Below are 19,525 nucleotides of genomic sequence, written 5' to 3'. Positions count from 1 at the left end.
GTTTCTAGAATTTTGTTGCTCCCGTTTTCTTTGTCCTTATGGATTTGTGGCTTTAAAAAAACAAAACAAAACAAAACAAAACAAAAAAACAAAAAAAAAAAACCTTTACTGTCATTTTAAGGAGGTTTTAGAGTAGAGATTAAAAGCATTTGTTAATTCATCATCTTTAACAGGATGTCATTGATTTGCTTTTTTCCTCCTCCAGAGAACAATTTATTTTCCATTTAAAATCACCTGACAGAAACACCTAGCTCACTGAGGGAAAGCAGTTTGGGTTTCCTTCTTGATCATCTTCCTATCCTTTATTAAGCATACCAATTCAGCGACTAGAAAGGAAATTATAATCCAAAAATGGGTTACAGTTTTGGCATTGAAAGAGACAAAGACATAGGTGTTAGAAGTGGAAAAGACTTTTGCCCTGAAAGAATTTGACACATCTTTTCCCAACTTTTATACATGTCTAACAAATGAACTTTCATGATGTTTCTCCCTCTGCAGATTCCTGTTCAGCTCTCCTGCTGGTGTTCCTTACCAATCCCCTACTTGAGAACGTGTATGCATGTGTTTGAATTATAAAGACCCATTCTTATATGGCCACATCACTTCTCACTCCCATGGCGGCCCAGACTCACGCATCCCATCACCCCAGCAGGATCTGATATTTAATCAGTCCCTTTGGCTGGCACTGCTGATCTCTGACTCTGAGCAACGTCCCCATACTCTTGCCCCTGTCTTGAATCCCCGCTTTCACTTCCTCACCCCCGAAGTTGGTGTTCTCCTATGACACCACTTCCTTGTTTACCTCATCAATTGAAAACACTCCTCTCTTTTTCAGAATTTTTCTAAATGTCACGGCTTTCTGTATTATCTCAGACGACGAGCCTTTCTCCCTTTCTAAGGTCAAGTGTTTCATGACTGTACTTCATTCCTGACCTCACATCTTTCATCCTGAACCTCTGTCTCATCTATTAATGTCTTCCTCTTCACTGGGTCGTTTATAATCCTAGCAACATGGTTTTATTACTAAAATTTCTCTTTTACCCCAACTCTCTCTGCTACCGCATTCTCTTCTTAACAGAGAGGACTATGCAGGCAGGCTGCCTCCAACTGCGCATCTCTGAGTTGTTCCCACTGTTCTTTCCGCAGTCCCTTTGGGTCCTCCACTACTAGGATGCATAGGTTCCTAGCCTACCTTGGTTGGAGGTCTTCACTTCTCAGCACTCCTCTCCTGCCACACTTCCTCTTCCCAGTACTAACATCAGCATACGCATGTCCTTATGTAAAAAATAGATTACACAGCCAGAAGCCTGAACCCTTCTGAACTGGGGACGCTTTTTAACGTGTTTGGAGGTGGAGGTCTGACTCTTTATTTCCATTCAATTATTTAAATGAGGTTTTAACTAATAAAAATATATGTTTGTGCTTTAACATTTGAAATACATCGAAAATAATCCTTTCTTGCAGCACTTTGGTGACCTATATCTGTTGGCAAGCAGAGTAACAATTACTTATCAAAAGTAAGATCTTATGCAAATGTCTTTTGAGCCCAATATAAATTAGCAATTCTTCATATGACTAATGACTATATGTCCTTACCATAATTGTAAACATGAGAAACAAAAGATCAAAGGACTCTAAAATAAGTACTTGGTATAACAGAAGGGCTGTGTAGGCGTTCAGCAGTAACTGTGAAACCAAAAGATAATCTTTATATGCTTCTAAAGATCTTTAAACCCAGAGCAACTTGAACCATTACACAGTGGTTATTCTTCCCCCATCCTAATCAAAATCCCTAATAGATAAGATTCTTCAGCTTTTTAAGTACAAGCACATGTATCTCTTACTGAAATCAAACATAAACAGAAAGCCACATTATACTCAAAATTATCAAATTTCATAAACCAGTGAATTGACAATAACTCAAATCGTTGAATAGTTTTTTTTTCTGATAAACAGTTCGTTTTTCAAATTCCACAAAGGTCATAATTTTCATAGCAATACATGCATTGAATGGAATCAAATAATTAAAATCAAATCATATTTAGTCAGTTAATATTTGGGCAACTACTCTGCGCAGAATGTTAGAACAGATGTCAAGCGTAAGATACAGAGAGCAACTTGATATACAATCTTAGTGCTTTAGGAGGTTATTATCCTGTTTACAAGATGGAATGCATTAATAAAATACACAATAACTGAAGAAGCCCTACCAACTGAAGCAAATTAAAGGTTTAAAGGGCTCAATAGAATGCTTTAGGTAACATAAATCCTGGAATCTTGAAAGGTCTCCTAGAAGACTGTTGAGATAATTGAAAAAGAAGAAAGTACAGATTGGCAGAGAGGACAGAGAAAGAAGTCTCAGCAGATGAGTGGTATGTGAAAATCTGATTAAGTAAAAACACAGGGAATGGGGACAGGCAGCCCAAAGCAGAGGGTGGATGGCTCACCATCCCTTCCCTTCCTTCCTCACTCTCCAGAAGCACCTTCCTTATCTACTGTCAACTGCCTCCCATCAGGTCTGCCCAGGGACATTCTCTGCACACAGCTATTATGGTCAGTACCTGAAAGCTCAGGCCCTCTCCTGTTCTACACAAACACCAATGTCTCCCCAGTGCCTCACACACCAACTTGAGACTCCTGAGTAACACACAGTAAGTATTCAATATATTTACTGTGTTTACTTCCATATCTCCTGTTCAATTTGAAGGCTCCAGAAGGTAACCAATCATTGTTTTTTCATGTTTTGGTATGCAAGGGCTACCATGTACCTTATGCATACAGAAGTTCAAAACACATCTATTAAATGAATGAACAGATGATTTAATAAATTTTATATAATATTGGCAAAATGGTGGGCTTGTTGGTAGATGACCTCACTCCTCCTGGCGAAGTTAGGAGTTTAGATTTGTTACCAGAGACCCTGCTAAGCAACTGGATGATTTTGTACAGGACAGTGACATGATAAAAATTGTGTTTGAAGAACTTGTTTTAAATGTAGATTGTAGGGAGAGTTAGCCTGGAAAGGACTAGAAATAGAAAGATCATTCTGCTAATAACATTTGCTGACAAGATTAGTAAAACAAGATGGGGATTGTGGAGTTTGTTGATTAGTCACTAATATGAATATTCTTTCAATAGATACTGGAAAAAAATGTCACACATATATTTATCTTTGATCTATTTGAAACAAGTTCATTTCTGAGATAAGGGATTTTTTTTTTTTTCAGAGTAGGCGATTTAGTTTCTTAGTTTAAAAGAATAGCAACCAAAAAGCCTCAGAAAGTCAGGACAGTTTTTTTTTTTTTTTTGTGACTTGAAAATATTCTTTATATTAGAATCTCCCAAATCAACACTCAAAACATTAGAAAATTAAAAGAACTCCATTTTGTGTATTTTTATTACGATGCAGAATACCGAATTTTTTGGTTTTACCACAGCTAAAATTAACTGGATGATTGTTTACATAAGAAGAATTTTATAATCTGGTATAACATTTGGATGTTAAATTAATGAATTTATCAGCACTTGAAAATGCCTGTGTGTTAAAAAATGTCAGGAGGTTGTAACTGGTACCTATCTCCTTTACAAGAAGCCATTCTCCCTCTGCTCAAGCCTTACCTATTCTACTGTGTACTAGAGTCATAGGTGACCAGCAGGAGCTTTGGCAACACAGTTAACACTGAAGAAGAGATTAGTGCAGAGTTTCTCAATCTTGGCTGTACATTAGAAACACCTGGGAATTTAAAATCATTATTAATTCCCAGCCCCACACCTCAGACCAATGTTGATGTATTCTGAATGGTCCCCTCAGGTGAGTTTGTTACCTAAGGCTGAGAACCACTGAATTGGTATTTTCTTTAGTTGTAGAAAAACAATTTTCTTATTTGATTTTCTTGATATAGCATCCAAAAAATGAAATAGTTTTGGGGCAAAATATATGATGCTATTAATTTTATTTTAAAGAGAGGAAACAAACTTTCACTTACCTGCCTTCTGACAATGTACAATCTTTTCATATACAGCATCTGCATTTTCAATCAACGCCTTGAGGGACTGAATCATCTGCAAAGGGAATATTCAGACATGAGATTACACCTGACAACTAGACACCCTCCTGCATTCATGCACAAGGCTCTTCTCCTAAAACAGGCTGATATGATGATATCAAATGCTTTTTTATCTGACTTTCCACTACTCAACTTCAAATGTGCATGTGAAAAATGATAAAATCACGCATCCCCGCATAATGATTAAAACAAGATGCGAATAGTATTACTTTCCAAGTGCAGTGAGGCTAGTACAACACTGAACTTGAACCCTGAGCTAATACTGAACTGAGTTCATTTCAGCGTGAAAAGCTACAAATATGCATGCAAATCTGATCTGAGTTTTAAACTGTATTTTTGGTTATCCATTTTAACAAAATTTTCAACTTCATCTTATAGAAAACTTCAACACCTACACACTTCACTCATTTTAGCCAAAATGTCTTCATATGAAATTCAGTTTAAAACATACAATGAGAATTAAAAATAGCATTTGTTTGATACCATCCATCACTAATAGTACCTCTAAAACTAGTAGTTTTATGTTTCTATTAGTGGTTTTTAAAATGTTCAAATTTGAATCCTTATTCCAAATTGCATGTGCTTGTTTTAAGAGCTCAAGCTTGAAGAAGAGAAAGAATCAGTGAACAGCTGATCCATTATTTTACTCACCAAAAAGCTAGGAAAAGATCCCTCTGAAGTAATCTTGTTGGCTCTAAAATCATTATGAAAAGGAAATGGGATAGCCAGAAACAACCCTCATGGCTCAAATGGGTACAATTATGAATATCTGCCTTAGTATAAATTCTACATATTTGTATTTAAATGTCCAAATATTTTGTATTATAATATTACTCATCTATTTGACATGACCATCATATTTTAAGTAATAAACACCCATCCATTCCTTTCATTTCTGTCTCATTTTTTATTTATTTATTTTTTAAAGAGACACGGTCTGTTCTGTCAGCCAGGCTGGAGTGAAGTGGTGCATTCATACCTCAGTGCACTCTCCAACTCCTAGACACAAGTAATCCTCCAGCCTCCATCTCCCAGGCAGCTGGGACTACAGGTGTGTGCCACCATGCCTGGCTAATTTTTAACATTTTCTATAGAGATGGGATCTTGCTATGTTGCCCAGGCTGGTCTTACACTCCTAGGCTCAAGTGATCTTCCCACCTCGGCCTCCCAAGTACTGGGATTACAGGCATAAGCCACCGCACCTGGCCTGCCTTATTTTTCTTTATAGCATTTACCACTAACTGCCCTAGTAATTATTTTATAGTAACTAAATATATGTAGGTTGGATTATTTGTATAACTCAAAACCCACCATATTTTGGTAAGTTATACTTATTTAAAATATAACCAACATGTCTCTTAAAAAGTGTACTGGCTTCTTAAGGTTAGTCAAACAGTATTTATCAACTTGTACAGTTCTTAAAAAATGGTAAACATCACAAGTTTAAAGGCCAAGGTAGGCATTTATTTACGCCTTCATAATGTATCTTTAATCATCACTGGGATCTACTGCAGGCAGTCCCTGTGTGGAAACCAGGGATACCTCACCTACAGGATACAACCCCTGTCCTCAAGAAGTCCACACCCTATGGCAGAGTTTGCACTTTGGAATTCAGTATTTTCAAATTCATTCTTCAAGATCTGAGTCATTCCTGTAAATTAAAATATTCTATTTTACAGCTTGACATATTGAACAGGCAGCGATAAAAATGAACCGTTAAGAACTTTATTACACTGATATAAAGTCGTTTGTGCCATTACATAATTTGCATACTGAAAAGGTTCATACCGTCATCAGTAACCTTTTTCAGCTTTGATGTCAAGCCAAATGAGAGATACAAAGAAGCAAGGACTTCTTCAAGCAAGGATGGTGATTGTCACAGCTTAGTATCAAAGAACTGGCCAACTGTGTCCCCATTATTTAAACAGGAAAAGGAAAAAAAATATGATCAATGAAATGAACCTAGTCATGAAACAAATGAGGACAGGAGCAAAAGCAGGAGTGGAGAAGAACAAAACAGCAGCATTAAGCAGAGGCTCACACAGGCACACAAGAAACTCATCTGGGGAATGGTGTAGTAACAGAAAGAGCACAGATTTACATGGGTTCCAATCCTGGTTCTATTACTCATTAACTTTGTCATCTAGGACAAGATATTTAACCTCACAACCCTAATTTCTTACCCATAAAATGAGCTTACTAAAGACATTACACCTCATAATGTGAGGACTAAATGAAAGGATGCGTGAGGAGCGACTGGCGCAATGAAGACACTTTCAAGTGGCAGCTGTCACGGTTGACTCCCCATTTATCCAGGAGGCCTGGCAGAGCATTTTCTGGTAGCCCCAAATTAGCTGAATGCCTTCCTTTCATATGTTCACTGGCAATGTTTCCAATACTCATTACTAATTTTAGTTCCACTTGAAAAGCTGGGTGTGATGAAGCTCAGAGAAACAAGTTGCATTATTATTCTTAGAATCATCTTCCAGTTTAAGTATCACCAAAGGATAAATAATTATGTACCTTCCAGCTATAAAATATATGCAAGGCTGAATAAATGCACATTCATCTCAAGGGTCCAGATACAGAAGCTCATCTGCCTCCTAAATTCTATAACACTTGGAGGATTATTTGTTTATTCTCGGGACAATTGTTTACTGAGGCCCTCTATGTGTGGGACCCTGAGCTAAGGGCTGAGTATGAAGCACATGTACCCTAGAACTTAAAGTATATACATAAAAAAGAACAATTGCTGCACTAGGACTATGGTACAGAAATAAAACAGAAGCATAAACAATAACTAAAAAGGTGGGATTGCTATTGTAGCCTGTGAGCTATGGGATGTGATAAAATTAAATACTCTGAAGCTACAGCCCTTTGGTGGGATATTTAATGGTGAAGTACTTGCGGTGTAATGGTATCCACGTTGACACCCACAGAAGGATCCACTTGTGACTTAGATTTCAATACAGGAAGTTCCTCTGCTGATAATGAGAGTGAATATCACTGCCGCCCCCCATTCATGAGTAGTATATAAAATATGAAGATGACTAATACATCAGGGTGGAGAACACTAATAGTGAGAAGCCATTCCTCCTAGGTTTGAAAGTAAACAGCAGGAGGCATTTGCAGACTGTATTAGAGGGAATTCCAGAGGGAACCAGCCTAGGAGAAGGCAGGCCCATAGTAAACAATCAGCAAAGCGTAGACAAGGCAGCAGAAAACACATGCAGACCTCAGCAGAGATGATTCATATTGTCACACCTGTTATCAAATATTTGTACTACTTGCTTCAGAAGGAAGAACTGCCAGTTGGGATATTTTTATAGTTTTGGGGTACATATTTATTATTAATGTATGGTTAACAGTTTATAGTTCTTGTTCTTAACAGGCATATATTAATCTTCAACTTTTGCAGTATTGCATAAATTCTCCTTGAGTCTAAGAGCTCCTCTAGGTGCTCTTAAGGAAGCTCTCAGGACTGTAGGCTCCATAGGAACACCAGGTGCAGAGTCCAGCAGGCTTAAAGGACAGGTGAGGCAATGGGCCTTCAGGCCCCTGCTCAGCGGACTGATGCTTCCCTTTCATTCTGTCGTCAACTATTATTGAACGTAGTGCACATGGCACTGAGGATGCAGCAGAGATGACATGGGGCCACCAGCTGATCTAGCAGGGGCCACTTTCTGTCTGGGTCTGCTGCTTTATAACAAGCTGTGATTATAAATAGCACAAGTGTTGGTTGAATGAATCAAGATGAAAGTAATTCAACATCTCTGCATCAAATATGTACTTGGTGCTTTCTGTTTTATTTACTGATCACATTATCCATGTGAGGTGAGTAATTATGAGGTTAGTTTTACAGATGTGAACACTGAAGACCTACCTGAAACGTAAGCAACCTTTCAAGGTCATCTGGTACTATAGGTAAAATAACTCTAATTAGTAAGTCATGAAACTGGTATTCTGTTTGGTCTTGAAGCCTCTGCTTTTTCCACAAAACCATGATAGGTCTTGACACATGAGTGGTAACTGCACAAGTGAAGACGAAAGGATGTTCCAAACAGAAGCAAGCACAAAAGCAGGGAAATTTTGTAACTCCTAAAAGCTGCTACACACAATATAGTAATCTCATCTCAGCTACTAACATTGACCCAAAGCTTTTTTTCAGAATAATATTTCTATAAAGCACTTTGAGAAAACATTTTAAAATGACAGCAATAAATTACTTGTCTCTATTTTACAATTCATTATTATAAATAATAAATAATTTATATTTAATGTGAAACTACTAGAATAGGCATCTCAGATTAGACAAAAGCAGATGTGTGGGTAGTAATATCAATGCATGAGCCAAAGTAAAAAACTACTTTATCTTGTTTTCTCTGTGTATATTACATTGATATGTCACTAATGAATGCAAAGCCAAGTAGAGTGGTTAATTATATAAGCATTATCTGCATTAATGCAAATGCATGAATTTCATCAAGCCCCTATAAACACACAGGTGTAAGCCTTGGCACAGCAATCAGACACCCTGCTGCCAGCCTGAGTAACTCGCCACATGGATGCTTATATTGTTTTTTCCAGGGCAAGATGCTTTTATATAGTTGTTGCTAATGGATTTTATATTAGTGGCCTGTTACCAGTACCTCCTACATTTCTGGAACTAAAGTGTTTGGAAAATCTATGGATTTAACATAGCCTAGAAATCTATTTCATAAATTTGATCACCTCTAACATAAGATTTTAAAACAGAATTTGAGCAGATGAAAAGCAGGAAATTTCAACTAAAGGCAAAGTAAAAATTAAAATTTATATTTTATTAAGCTGGAAAGAAACCAGAAATGCCTTTCATCAGAGTGCTATGTTTTGAAAGTAACTCCCATGTTAGTGTAAAGTAAATTTCTCTGTTTATAGACACAGCTATATTATGTGTATATATTAAGGGTTATTATTATATAAATATATTATATATTACTAGATTTCTATAGACTGCTCTTCATATTCTGTTTTGAAACTTGCTTATCAACTAGGAAAATTCCATTTTCAGAATAAGCAAGTCTGTGATTTTATATAAGGACCTTATGTCTGATTTCAGACAATTCACTGAATTGCTCTTCATCTTAAGAACACAGATTTTGTTAATAATTATAAAAGTAGTTTGTGAATAATTTTAAATACTTGGGTGAAAGAAGTTTTAGTAATAACATCTTCTGAATTCTAGATTATTTCCCCTTTATCTTGTTTTGAATCTCAGTTTCAGACAGAAAATCCCAACCTCAAAACTCCTTTCTTTGCCTGTCCTACTCAACACAGATGTGACTACTGCATCTTCTGTTGTAGCTGTTTCTAACGAAGTTACAAAGTCTGAGATGTCCTAAAGTTGCTATAAAAGAAAAATGCTAGATAGTAAAAAAAACTTTCTTTCACATGGATTCTATGATTACTTGACACATAACAGGGAAATATCTTTCTAAACTCAAAAAATGTAAAGATTACCATTCTCAAACATGCCAATGGACTTACAACAATGATGGACTATACACCTGGCCCTAACCACTGAATGCCCCCAAACTGCCATGATCACCTTGGAGATCCATGATAGGCCTCAGTGGACCAGTAAACACCCAGGTAGCAAGATGTGGCTTCAGGCACCACCAGGCTCAGGATGACCTTGGGAGGATTGGACCAAAGCAGGACTTGCTTCTCTGGACTCCAGGGGTGAATACAAAACAGCAAATGTGATCATGGATAAGGTTTTCAGGAAATAGGAACTAATTCAATCCAAAGTAATTTTTTCCCATCTAGTCAGAATTTTCTGAATGGCAACCTCTGTTATGGTTTAAATGTGTCCCCTTCAAAATTCAAGTATTGCCAATGTGACTGTATTAACAGGCAGGGCCTTCAAAAGGTGATGAAGCCATGAGGGCTCCTCCCTAGTCAATGGGATTAAGGTCCTTACAAAAGAGGTTTCACACAGCGTTCAGCTAGTGTGTCCTTTTGTCTCCCGCCACATGAGGAGCCAGTCAGAAGACCCTCACCAGACACCGAGCCTTGATTTTGGACTTCCCAGCCTCCAGAATTATGAGAAAATAAATTTCAGTTTTTATAAATTGCCCAGGCTGTGATATTCTGTTTTAAAAACACAAAATAGACTAAAACAGCCTCTTAAAGCTCAGCATCCCTGGTGGATGGTCAGCCTTGTACTGTGTGGCCCTGCAAAGCCAGTCAGTTCACTAATGCCATGAATAGGACAGAAAGTAAGATCAAGATGCCCTCAGGAATTTGTACGCTTTGGTGCTTTTTTCTGCACTCTTGAAAGAAACAGCTCTCTGAATTAGCAATATAATCTCTCTTTTTAACACTTTCAAATAATTATTACTGTGTGGGTGAAAAATTTTGTTTGATTCTAAAACATCAGGATTTGAGACTTCTCAACTGAAATCCAGAGGTAAGTTTTTCCTTTACTAAAGCTGCCAAGTACAGAAAAATCTTACAAAGTTGAACTAATGGAAGAAGCACCATTTATAAAGTTATTGTTGGAAAATACAGCGTACTTTTAAATACTTGAACATAATATAAAAGTCACATATTTAAATTGAAATACTAAAAGATTATTGCTGTAGAGGTCTTTGGCCAGTTATGCACTACAATGAAACCCAGCTCCCCTTTCCATCTCACATGGTGGGAGCACTGTGGCTGCAGTCCACTGTGGGAAGGGCAGAGAGCTGGTGCCCATCCAGGGGCCGAGGTCTGCCATATCATTAAGAGCTGTGGTCATCCTCTCTTCCAGCAAGGTCACTATGAAAACACTTTCTAAATAACAAACCGTTTCCAGAGTAACTTGTCCTGGGTTTCTTATGAAACTTCATTTCCACTACCACATCTTTCACTACACAATTTATACAGGGGAAAAAACCTACAAAAAAGAAAGTTATAGAGAGAACCTGAGATGTGCTTGATAAAAAGCACTACTCAACTGCTAACAAACATATAGAGGAGCATATTTGGGTGCTGCCACACACAGAACCCCGCTGCAGGCATGATGCGGAAGGGCAGGACTTGAAATCATGTAAAATACTGTTAAGCTTTCTAGGCATCTCAACTCGTGTTAAAGAATGTAAGAAAACATGGATAGAAAAGGAGTAAGGGCCAGATTGGATAAGATATGAACTTCTACATTGTAGAGTTTGAATTTAATCACAAACCCTTGACAATTTTAAGCAGAGGTGTTGTGATCAAAGTAAAATTTCAGAACCATGAACAAGCATCAGTGTGAAGGAAGAAATGGCAGATGGGGGCACAAAAGTGGGAACACGAAGCAGGTGGAGGCCACCGCTATATGAGAGACATGAGAGGCAGCAGAGGGGCTGGAAAGAAAGGATGACATGAAGAGATTACGTGGGGGAGGACTCCAAGGCTGATTTGCTGTGGGCACAGAAGGGAGAGCCAAGATAAGAGAGGAAAACTGGTCAGGATAAGAAAAATTGTAACACACCTTACAGTCATAGAGTGCTTTCCAGTTTACAACTAGACATGTTACACACCCCACAGTTATAGAGTGCTTTACAGTTTACAACTAAACATGTTACACACCCCACAGTTATAGAGTGCTTTACAGTTTACAACTAAACATGTTACACACCCCACAGTTGTACAGTGCTTTACGGTTCCTTTAAGTATGTTAATGCATTTAGGATGTGAACTTCCACCCTAGTTGAATTGAGCTGGTGGTTACAGTAGGGAAGTCTAAGAATCTTGAGAAGCAACCAGAAATTATGTGACAACTTGGTTCTGGCACTGGATAATCAAAAATTTTCTGCACAGAGGTAGTAGCTGAGATGAAAGAATGTCTACATCTCTGAGGAAGGAATTTTAAAGATGAATGAACACTGCATGATGCTCCAAAATCACTGGAATAAGCAGAGAGAATAATAACTAGTATGACAGGTGCAAGAGTGGTCAGAGGGCAGGAAAAGAACAAGGATGCTAAACATTTACAGATGTGTACAGAGAGAGGCGCTGGAAGGAGGGTGAGTCCACAGTATTGGAAGTTGTGGACCTGGTAATTTGGTGATCTTGAGTAACTGTGAAGAAATATACAGTAAGTCCTCTCTTAACATGAATAGGTTCTTGGAAACTGTGACTTTAAGTGAACAAGGTACAACAAAACCAATTTTACCATAGGCTGACGGATACAAACAAGGGTTAAATTTCCACAGCGTATTTCTGGTCACAAAAACATCATCAAACCTCTCAATAAAGACCAAAACACTTCTAATTTTAAATGCTGAAATAAATGCAAACTATACATACATTTAAGAAAGATTAATGAAAACAAGTAAGATCATTATTTACTCAATTTGTGGTGAATTCGTAAGTGACAGGAGTCATAGTGGTGGTGTATTAAATCAACAAATGTTTGCAAAATGAAAATTTTCAGAGGAACCTCCTACTACCACACAGCTCAAAAACAGTTAACAAATATTGCTGTGCATTTGGATGATTGCCAAATACCTGATAAATTTTTATTTCCCAATAACTTATATGCATTCATTCATTCATTTATTCATTTTCCAACCCACTTATTCCAGATCAAAGGTGGCCAGAGCCTATCCCAGCAGCTAAGGGTACAAGGCGGAACCCACCCTGGACAGGATGCCATCCCATCTCAGGGCACATCTACACTCACTCACAGAGACCCTGAAGATTGTCCAATTCATCTGAAGTTCACATCTTTGGTATGTGGGAGGAAACTGGAGTACCTAGAGAAAACCTACACAGACGTGGGGAGAGCATGCAAACTCCATACAAGTGGCCCCAGCTGGGAATCAATTATTTTTTCCTCTTCGATGTTATAATGAAATGATGCTGAACAAAACGACATTATTCAAGGACCTAATGTAACTGCAGTACCACAGTTCTGCAATCCTAAAACTCACCTCACTATACAAAATTGTGCAATAAAAACCACAGGGCTTGTAAGGAAAGTGGGTTAGGGGCACAACACTAAAAAATTTTGCAGTGACACATAAACAAAAAAAGACATCGAATAAAAACAATATGACAGTTCTGCATATGTTAAATGGTTAAAGAATGAAAAAATACTACAATCAACATGGCACTTAACCTTGAAAAAGACCTGAAGGTTGCTGGTGGAAGTGGGTGTTGGAAGAGTTGCAGCTTGTGAGTCACTGTGAAGTGGTGGAAGGAGGGTGATCTGAAATCTAACGGAAAATTGTAACACAAGATGTAGAGGGTGTAGCTCATAACACATTTTGTGAATTGAAGAATATGGTGGACGTCTGAGGGGTGTGTGTGTAATTTCAGTTTACCCAGGTGCAGTTTTGTGCACACAAAATTGTGCATATGCAAATGCAAAATTTTTGGTATGCTCAAATCGTTACTTAACATATAAACTGCATTCATGCACGTTTGAATGTTCAAAACAAGTATTTGTAGCATAACTTACTATAGAAGGGAGAATACTTCAAAATATTTCCAAAAAATTAGTTTACAAAATTCTATGCAATTTTATTTGAAGTCTAAGTTAAACTCTTAGTTTCTGCCACCTTCTAAGCATGGTTTGGCATCATACAAGTCTGCCTCAACACTGTATTCAACTATTTTAACGATCATTTCTTGCCAGAGAACAGATGCCAAATGCTATATAAATCTGGAATGAATTATGAATTAAGAGTGACCCAGGGTCCACATGTGGGAAGCTAACTATTCTCTAACTTTTTCCAATACACTCTAACTTTTCATAAAGCTCACTTCAGAGTTGGGGTAGTACCTAAGGGACTAATGTGTCTTTCCTGTTACATAACTTTTATCTAAACCCTGACACAGCCTGAACCTCTCATGTACTACATTTCAGATGAAATCCTATAAAATAACATCCCGTCTTGTCTGTAGGTATCTAGTTGAATTTTCACATTATAAAAAGCCTCCTCTGGCCGGGCGCGGTGGCTCAAGCCTGTAATCCCAGCACTTTGGGAGGCCGAGACGGGTGGATCACGAGGTCAGGAGATCGAGACCATCCTGGCTAACACGGTGAAACCCCGTCTCTACTAAGAAATACAAAAAACTAGCTGGGCGAGGTGGCGGGCGCCTGTAGTCCCAGCTACTCGGGAGGCTGAGGCCGGAGAATGGTGTGAACCTGGGAGGCGGAGCTTGCAGTGAGCTGAGATCCAGCCACTGCACTCCAGCCTGGGCTACAGAGCGAGACTCCGTCTCAAAAAAAAAAAAAAAAAAAAAAAAAAAAAAAAAAAAGCCTCCTCTAACACAATCAATGTCTCTATCACTTCTCACCCTAAATTAATATATAATGATATTCACACACTTAGAAGGGAGCCACATCTCACAGGTTAAACTTTAAGTGCAGTTTCTGAATGTAATCACCACACAAACATAAGATACAGGCATATGCTTATCATATACAAGTGTAACATAGGTATCTCCTGCATTCACTCAATAGCCATTTGAATTCAGCATAACACTCATGAAATAAATAGTATCACATAGTCAAAAGAACCAGTTTATTGCCTTTGGTTCCTACTTTCTACAGGTGCTGTGTGTCCAATGCGCACTGCATGGACCTACCATTCACAGTTGTGGGTATTTCTGAGAGGCACTTCCCACATTAGCCACTAGAAGTCCTTAGTAATACACATTTGTTAGGCTGGGAGGAGAGGAAAAAGGAGCAAAGATAAGGAAAAACAGCACAAAGAGGATAGTGGGCAAAAAACAAAAAAGCACATCTAGAGGATTAAAAGAAAAACAATCGACAAAATCATAGAGGTAGAGCTTAGAGGAATCAAAACAATGAATGCACTAGGGTGATTTATGTCACCAAAAACTGTGCTTTTAATTAGATAAGAAATTTTTATTTTTATGCAGACAACTGAATGAGCCATAAAGTCACAACCAAACTTGGATTTAAAAGGCATTCACTACTATTTCTAGATTAATTGAGATTTAGCATTACCAGAAGTCTCCATGTATTCCCCAACATATTTAAATAGACCGGAGGCAATAGCTTGGGGAAAATTGAAAAGGGGGCTGGAGGGGTTCCAGTTGTACCAAAAGATTGGTTATGAAGTCAATGAATATACTTTAAATACTTATCCTACTCTACATTTTTGGAAAGTATTTAAAATTTTTAAATTTCAAATTTTAGCTTTTAACCAAAACTTAGTTAAGAAATGTAAGTTATTTAATCTTATTTCAGGAAATAAACAGAATTTCAAAAAATGGAAGGAGTTTTGAATTTGATGTTGTAGTTTCTGGTCCTGAACAATATAATATTCATAGGAAAAGCAAAAAAAAAAAAAAAAAAAAAAAAGTTGAAAATTGAGCAACAAAACAGAAGCTAAACTACCCTGCAAAGGAACTCTGCTGCAATTATGAAACTATCCAGAAAAGCTATATAATAATTTCTACCAGTTTATGTGGTAATTTATTATACTATGCTTTTCTATATGAAGAGTTCATGTGCATTTAAATGATAATAATCCTCTTTTCTATTTTATTATCAACCTTACATGACCAGAAGTCTTGTTAGGGGAGAACTTGGTATGCTATATATCATTTTGTACATGATTACTGCGGGAAGCCTTATACAATAGTCTCACATTAAACAATCTACTTTATAGCACATGATAAATTGCTTTGCACCATGGTCACCTCAAGGATGTACACACATACAAACCCCATCCTTTCCCAGGCCTTTGGTCATGTCAGCCTCTTAACACTATAAAACACTTCTCAGCTTTTCTAAGCTACAATAATGATGTGCTTACACGACATCCTCATCCCATCCTAGACAGCACGAAATTTATGTGTGCCTTGTGCTCAAGTATTCTCTACAGTCATGAAAGGAGGAAGGGATGTGGGTAGGTGAATGGATTTAGCAACTGAGAAGGAACTTTCGACAGGTGCTGTAAGCAGCCAGGTGCAGTCCAGTGAGGATGTAGTCCACAGCCACCTTGCTGGCTTACTCTCTAGTAAGTGCCTGGAAAGAGGGCCCAGGGCCTCAGTGTCCCTCCCTTGGTCTTGGAAATGTTAAAGATAGTGAGTTCAGAGGCTACATCCTGAATAGAGGGTAGTGTCTCCAAAAAAACTGATGAGAATGGTTCAAAACCTGCTCTGAATCATTCCTGTGGGAGGAAAAGGGAACTTGAGCTGGTTAAACCCAATTATTCAGTGAGCAAGCTACTTCTGAAGAGTACATTAGGAACTTCTGGATGCTACATTAACTCTTTCAAGTCACTAAGGACCCTTTAGTTCTGACATGCTCATTTAAAACTATTACTACTAAATTAATTAAATTTCAAAAGATACAATTTGAATTAAACATAGTACCACTTTTATTACTGCCTATTTATATCAAGTCTTTTCTCCAAGGAGATAAAAGGTGATTTAGAAACTCCTAATTAACAGAAGGTAATTTAATCATAGTCTTACTGTAAGGTATCATTAGTTTCTCTCAAGTCTGTGATAACTAAGTACAGATGTTAGTTAAAAGAGGAAAGCAATTGAAGACTTCTCCGTAATGAAAAGCAATACTTTTTTTTTAAACACAGCAGAGTGTCCACAGTTCTCCAGGAATAACAGAGCTGGAAGAATGCATCTGAGCAGCTACTAGAGTATTTACTGTATAAACCCAGCCGTAGTGTTCTTCCTGATGTTGACCACATAACTCACATGTTCTAGTATCTTCCCTTTTCAGAGCAGAGAGACAACTTGCCTAGCAAGATGATGGGAAAACTTACCTTTTGCTTTTCATTTTGAACTTTAAACCTGACTTTATGAAATGGAATAACTATGCTCTGTATAAATAACAAAGTGGGTCATCACAAATGTGGCTCTGGAATTTGGAGTGATGTTAAAATAAACTCACACATAGGTCTTCAAGCTTCAGGAGCTATATGCATCCAGCCTTTGAAAACTAAAAATGACAATCATAATGACTATGATTTATTGAATATTTATTATGTTCTAGTCTGTTTACAGGTACGTAGTCTTATTTATAATCCTTTGAGGTTTTGATCTAATGTCCATTGTAGAGTTTTAAAAGGGGGCTTGGGCTGGGCACAGTGACTCACACCTGTAATCCCAGTACTTTAGGAGGTTGAGGCTGGAGGATCGCTTGAGGCCAGGAGTTCAAGACCAGCCTGGGTAACACAGTGAGACCCCATTTCTTATAAAAAAGAGAGAAACAGCCTTGCCCCCAGTCACACAAGTAAGCACTAATGCAGGAGCTAGCTCATTAGCAGGGGCTCATCTACTTCCTAGGGTGCAGTCTTGTGCATATGTGTTCACACCCCATGCACACCTACCTGGATGGTCGTGAATACACCACTGTTCTTATTAAGATATGCCCTTTGTAAAACATGCCAGGGAATACCTTCTGTTGCCCTGGGAGCCAGTTCATGGTGGCAGGTGAGATAAGGATGAAGACAAGGATTTCCCAAGGCGGAGCTGGAGCTAGTGGATGCTGTGTGTGGTTGAGGGGAAGGGGAGCCAAGGCTTTCTTCCCTGGGAGATGTGGTTTGGCTCACTCACCAGGGTCAGTAGGTGTTGGGGAGTGGGGGCCTGTAGCAGTTGGGGGAAAGTGGCTATCTGACTTTCAAGAATTTCTCTGCTCAGCTCAAATGGAGCCTATCCCTACCCAAGGCTTCCCTTTTCTCGTGTGACCCAGACCATGTGCTAACATCATTGCACACCACAGCCTCTGACTATTAGCTCATGCAACAATTGATTTATGAGCATGCTTGGGAAAAATCATAAAACACTGTACACATATGAGGGATGTTCCCACCTCAGGTGGTTTAACTGCACCAGGTTGCTCTCCTATCATAGCCAGGTGAATAACTAGGGGCTCTCACATTTTCCTCCTCCTCTCTTCTGCACTAAGCTCTTCTATACGGTTTTTTTGTTTTGTTTTGTTTTTGTTTTTTAAGGGCATATGAATCTTTAAGGAGGGAATTTCAGATAGGATAAAGGATCCTCTGGTAAAAGGTGGGGAGACATCTAGGGTCTGAACAAGAGGTAAAAGATCCAGGAGCTGGGATGCTCAGATCTTCCTTCTCAGGACTGGTCTCTCCGGCTTCTGGTCCCTCTCTCCCTACAAGCATCTGGAGCTGTCCAAGCACCTCAGGCATCCTCTTCTTCTTGGACTAGCAAAGCCAGCGCTCACTGCCTTAGAATGTGAGTGCTTCCATACAGACCTAAGACTGGAAGAGCAGCCACTCCACCCTCTGCTCCCCCTGCCCCAAGGCTTTTTGAGTGCATGGAAATAAAAATCAAGTTCAGGGAATACAGGGACATATGGGAAAGACATGTATGGTAAGAAGGGCACCTGATATCTGTGTCCTGGAGATCAAGGTTATTTTCATTCATTCACCAAAAATGGATTTTGAGTACCTGCTGTGTGCCAGGCTCTGCTGTCAGTGCTGAGAACACATTGTTGAATAGGATACATGGGCCCTGTTACCCTGGAGCTCAGATTTCAGGGAGAGGAAGAGAGGTACTTTTAAAAAAGGAATCCCCAGCACTTTGGGAGGCCAAGGCAAGAAGATTGTTTGAGCTCAGAATTTCAAGGCCAGCCTGAGCAACATGGCAAAACCCCATCTCTGCAAAAAAACAAAACAAAAAAATGAGCCGGGCATGCTGGTGCGTGCCTGTAGTCCCAGCCAATCAGGAGGCTGAGGTAGGAGAATCGTTTGAGCCCAGGAAGCAGAGGCTGCAGTGAGTCAAGAGCTCATCACTGCAACCCAGCCTGGGTAACAGGAGTGAAACCCTGTCTTAAAAAGAAAAAGAAAAAAAAAGGATCAAGCTAATGAATGTATAATTATAAGTTGTGACGAGTGTAAGAAGGAGGTGAAGAGCATAAACAACAGTAAGGTGTGGGAATCCACAGAGGCTTCAGAGCATCTTTCCCATTCCTCAGGTGGGAGAGGGTTTCATGGGATTAGTCTCTACCTCCAGCACTTTTATAATCCCTTCCTTTAAATTGAGTGTGGTTAGCACAGCCTGGATTTTACAGTTTGAGAGAAAGTCCTCCTCCTTGCCTTAGGAAAGGGTGAGAGGAAACGAGAGGTTTTCAGAGACAATGCAGAACTGCTCACTAACTCTACCCAATTTCCTTCTCTCCACCCAGTCCTTCAGCCCCTCAGGAAGAAGTGCTTGATTTCGCTGAGAGAAGGGTACTATTTAAACTCAATTCTTGGACTGGCTCATTTTTAATGCCTCATTACCAAGCAGCACAACCATGGTTATACATACACACTAAATATGTGTGAGGTTAAATTAGTTACAAATGTTATTGAGTTGTAGCACACAGCCCAGGTGGATTGTCACCACTTCCCACTGACATAGCATGCTTGCCTCACAGGCACTATAAAAATCAGAGCAAACATTAATTTCCACTGGCTTTTTCCTCTTTTAGTTTC

General features: G+C 38.7%; 1 protein-coding gene across 1 annotated transcript in view; it reads right to left on the bottom strand.

Moving 5' to 3' along the window:
* The window catches only part of PLCL2 (phospholipase C like 2), a 192,862-nt gene that overhangs the window by 44,170 nt on the left and 129,167 nt on the right, over window positions 1-19,525 (bottom strand). Inside the window, exon 4 of the mRNA XM_009201769.3 lies at window positions 3,987-4,062. Within this exon, the coding sequence (XP_009200033.2) occupies window positions 3,987-4,062 (76 nt within the window). The remainder of the gene's footprint in view (window positions 1-3,986; window positions 4,063-19,525) is intronic.

Source organism: Papio anubis, chromosome 2 (genome assembly GCF_008728515.1).
Source record: "Papio anubis isolate 15944 chromosome 2, Panubis1.0, whole genome shotgun sequence".
NCBI lineage: Eukaryota > Metazoa > Chordata > Mammalia > Primates > Cercopithecidae > Papio > Papio anubis.
This window is presented reverse-complemented; position numbering and strand designations above follow the sequence as displayed.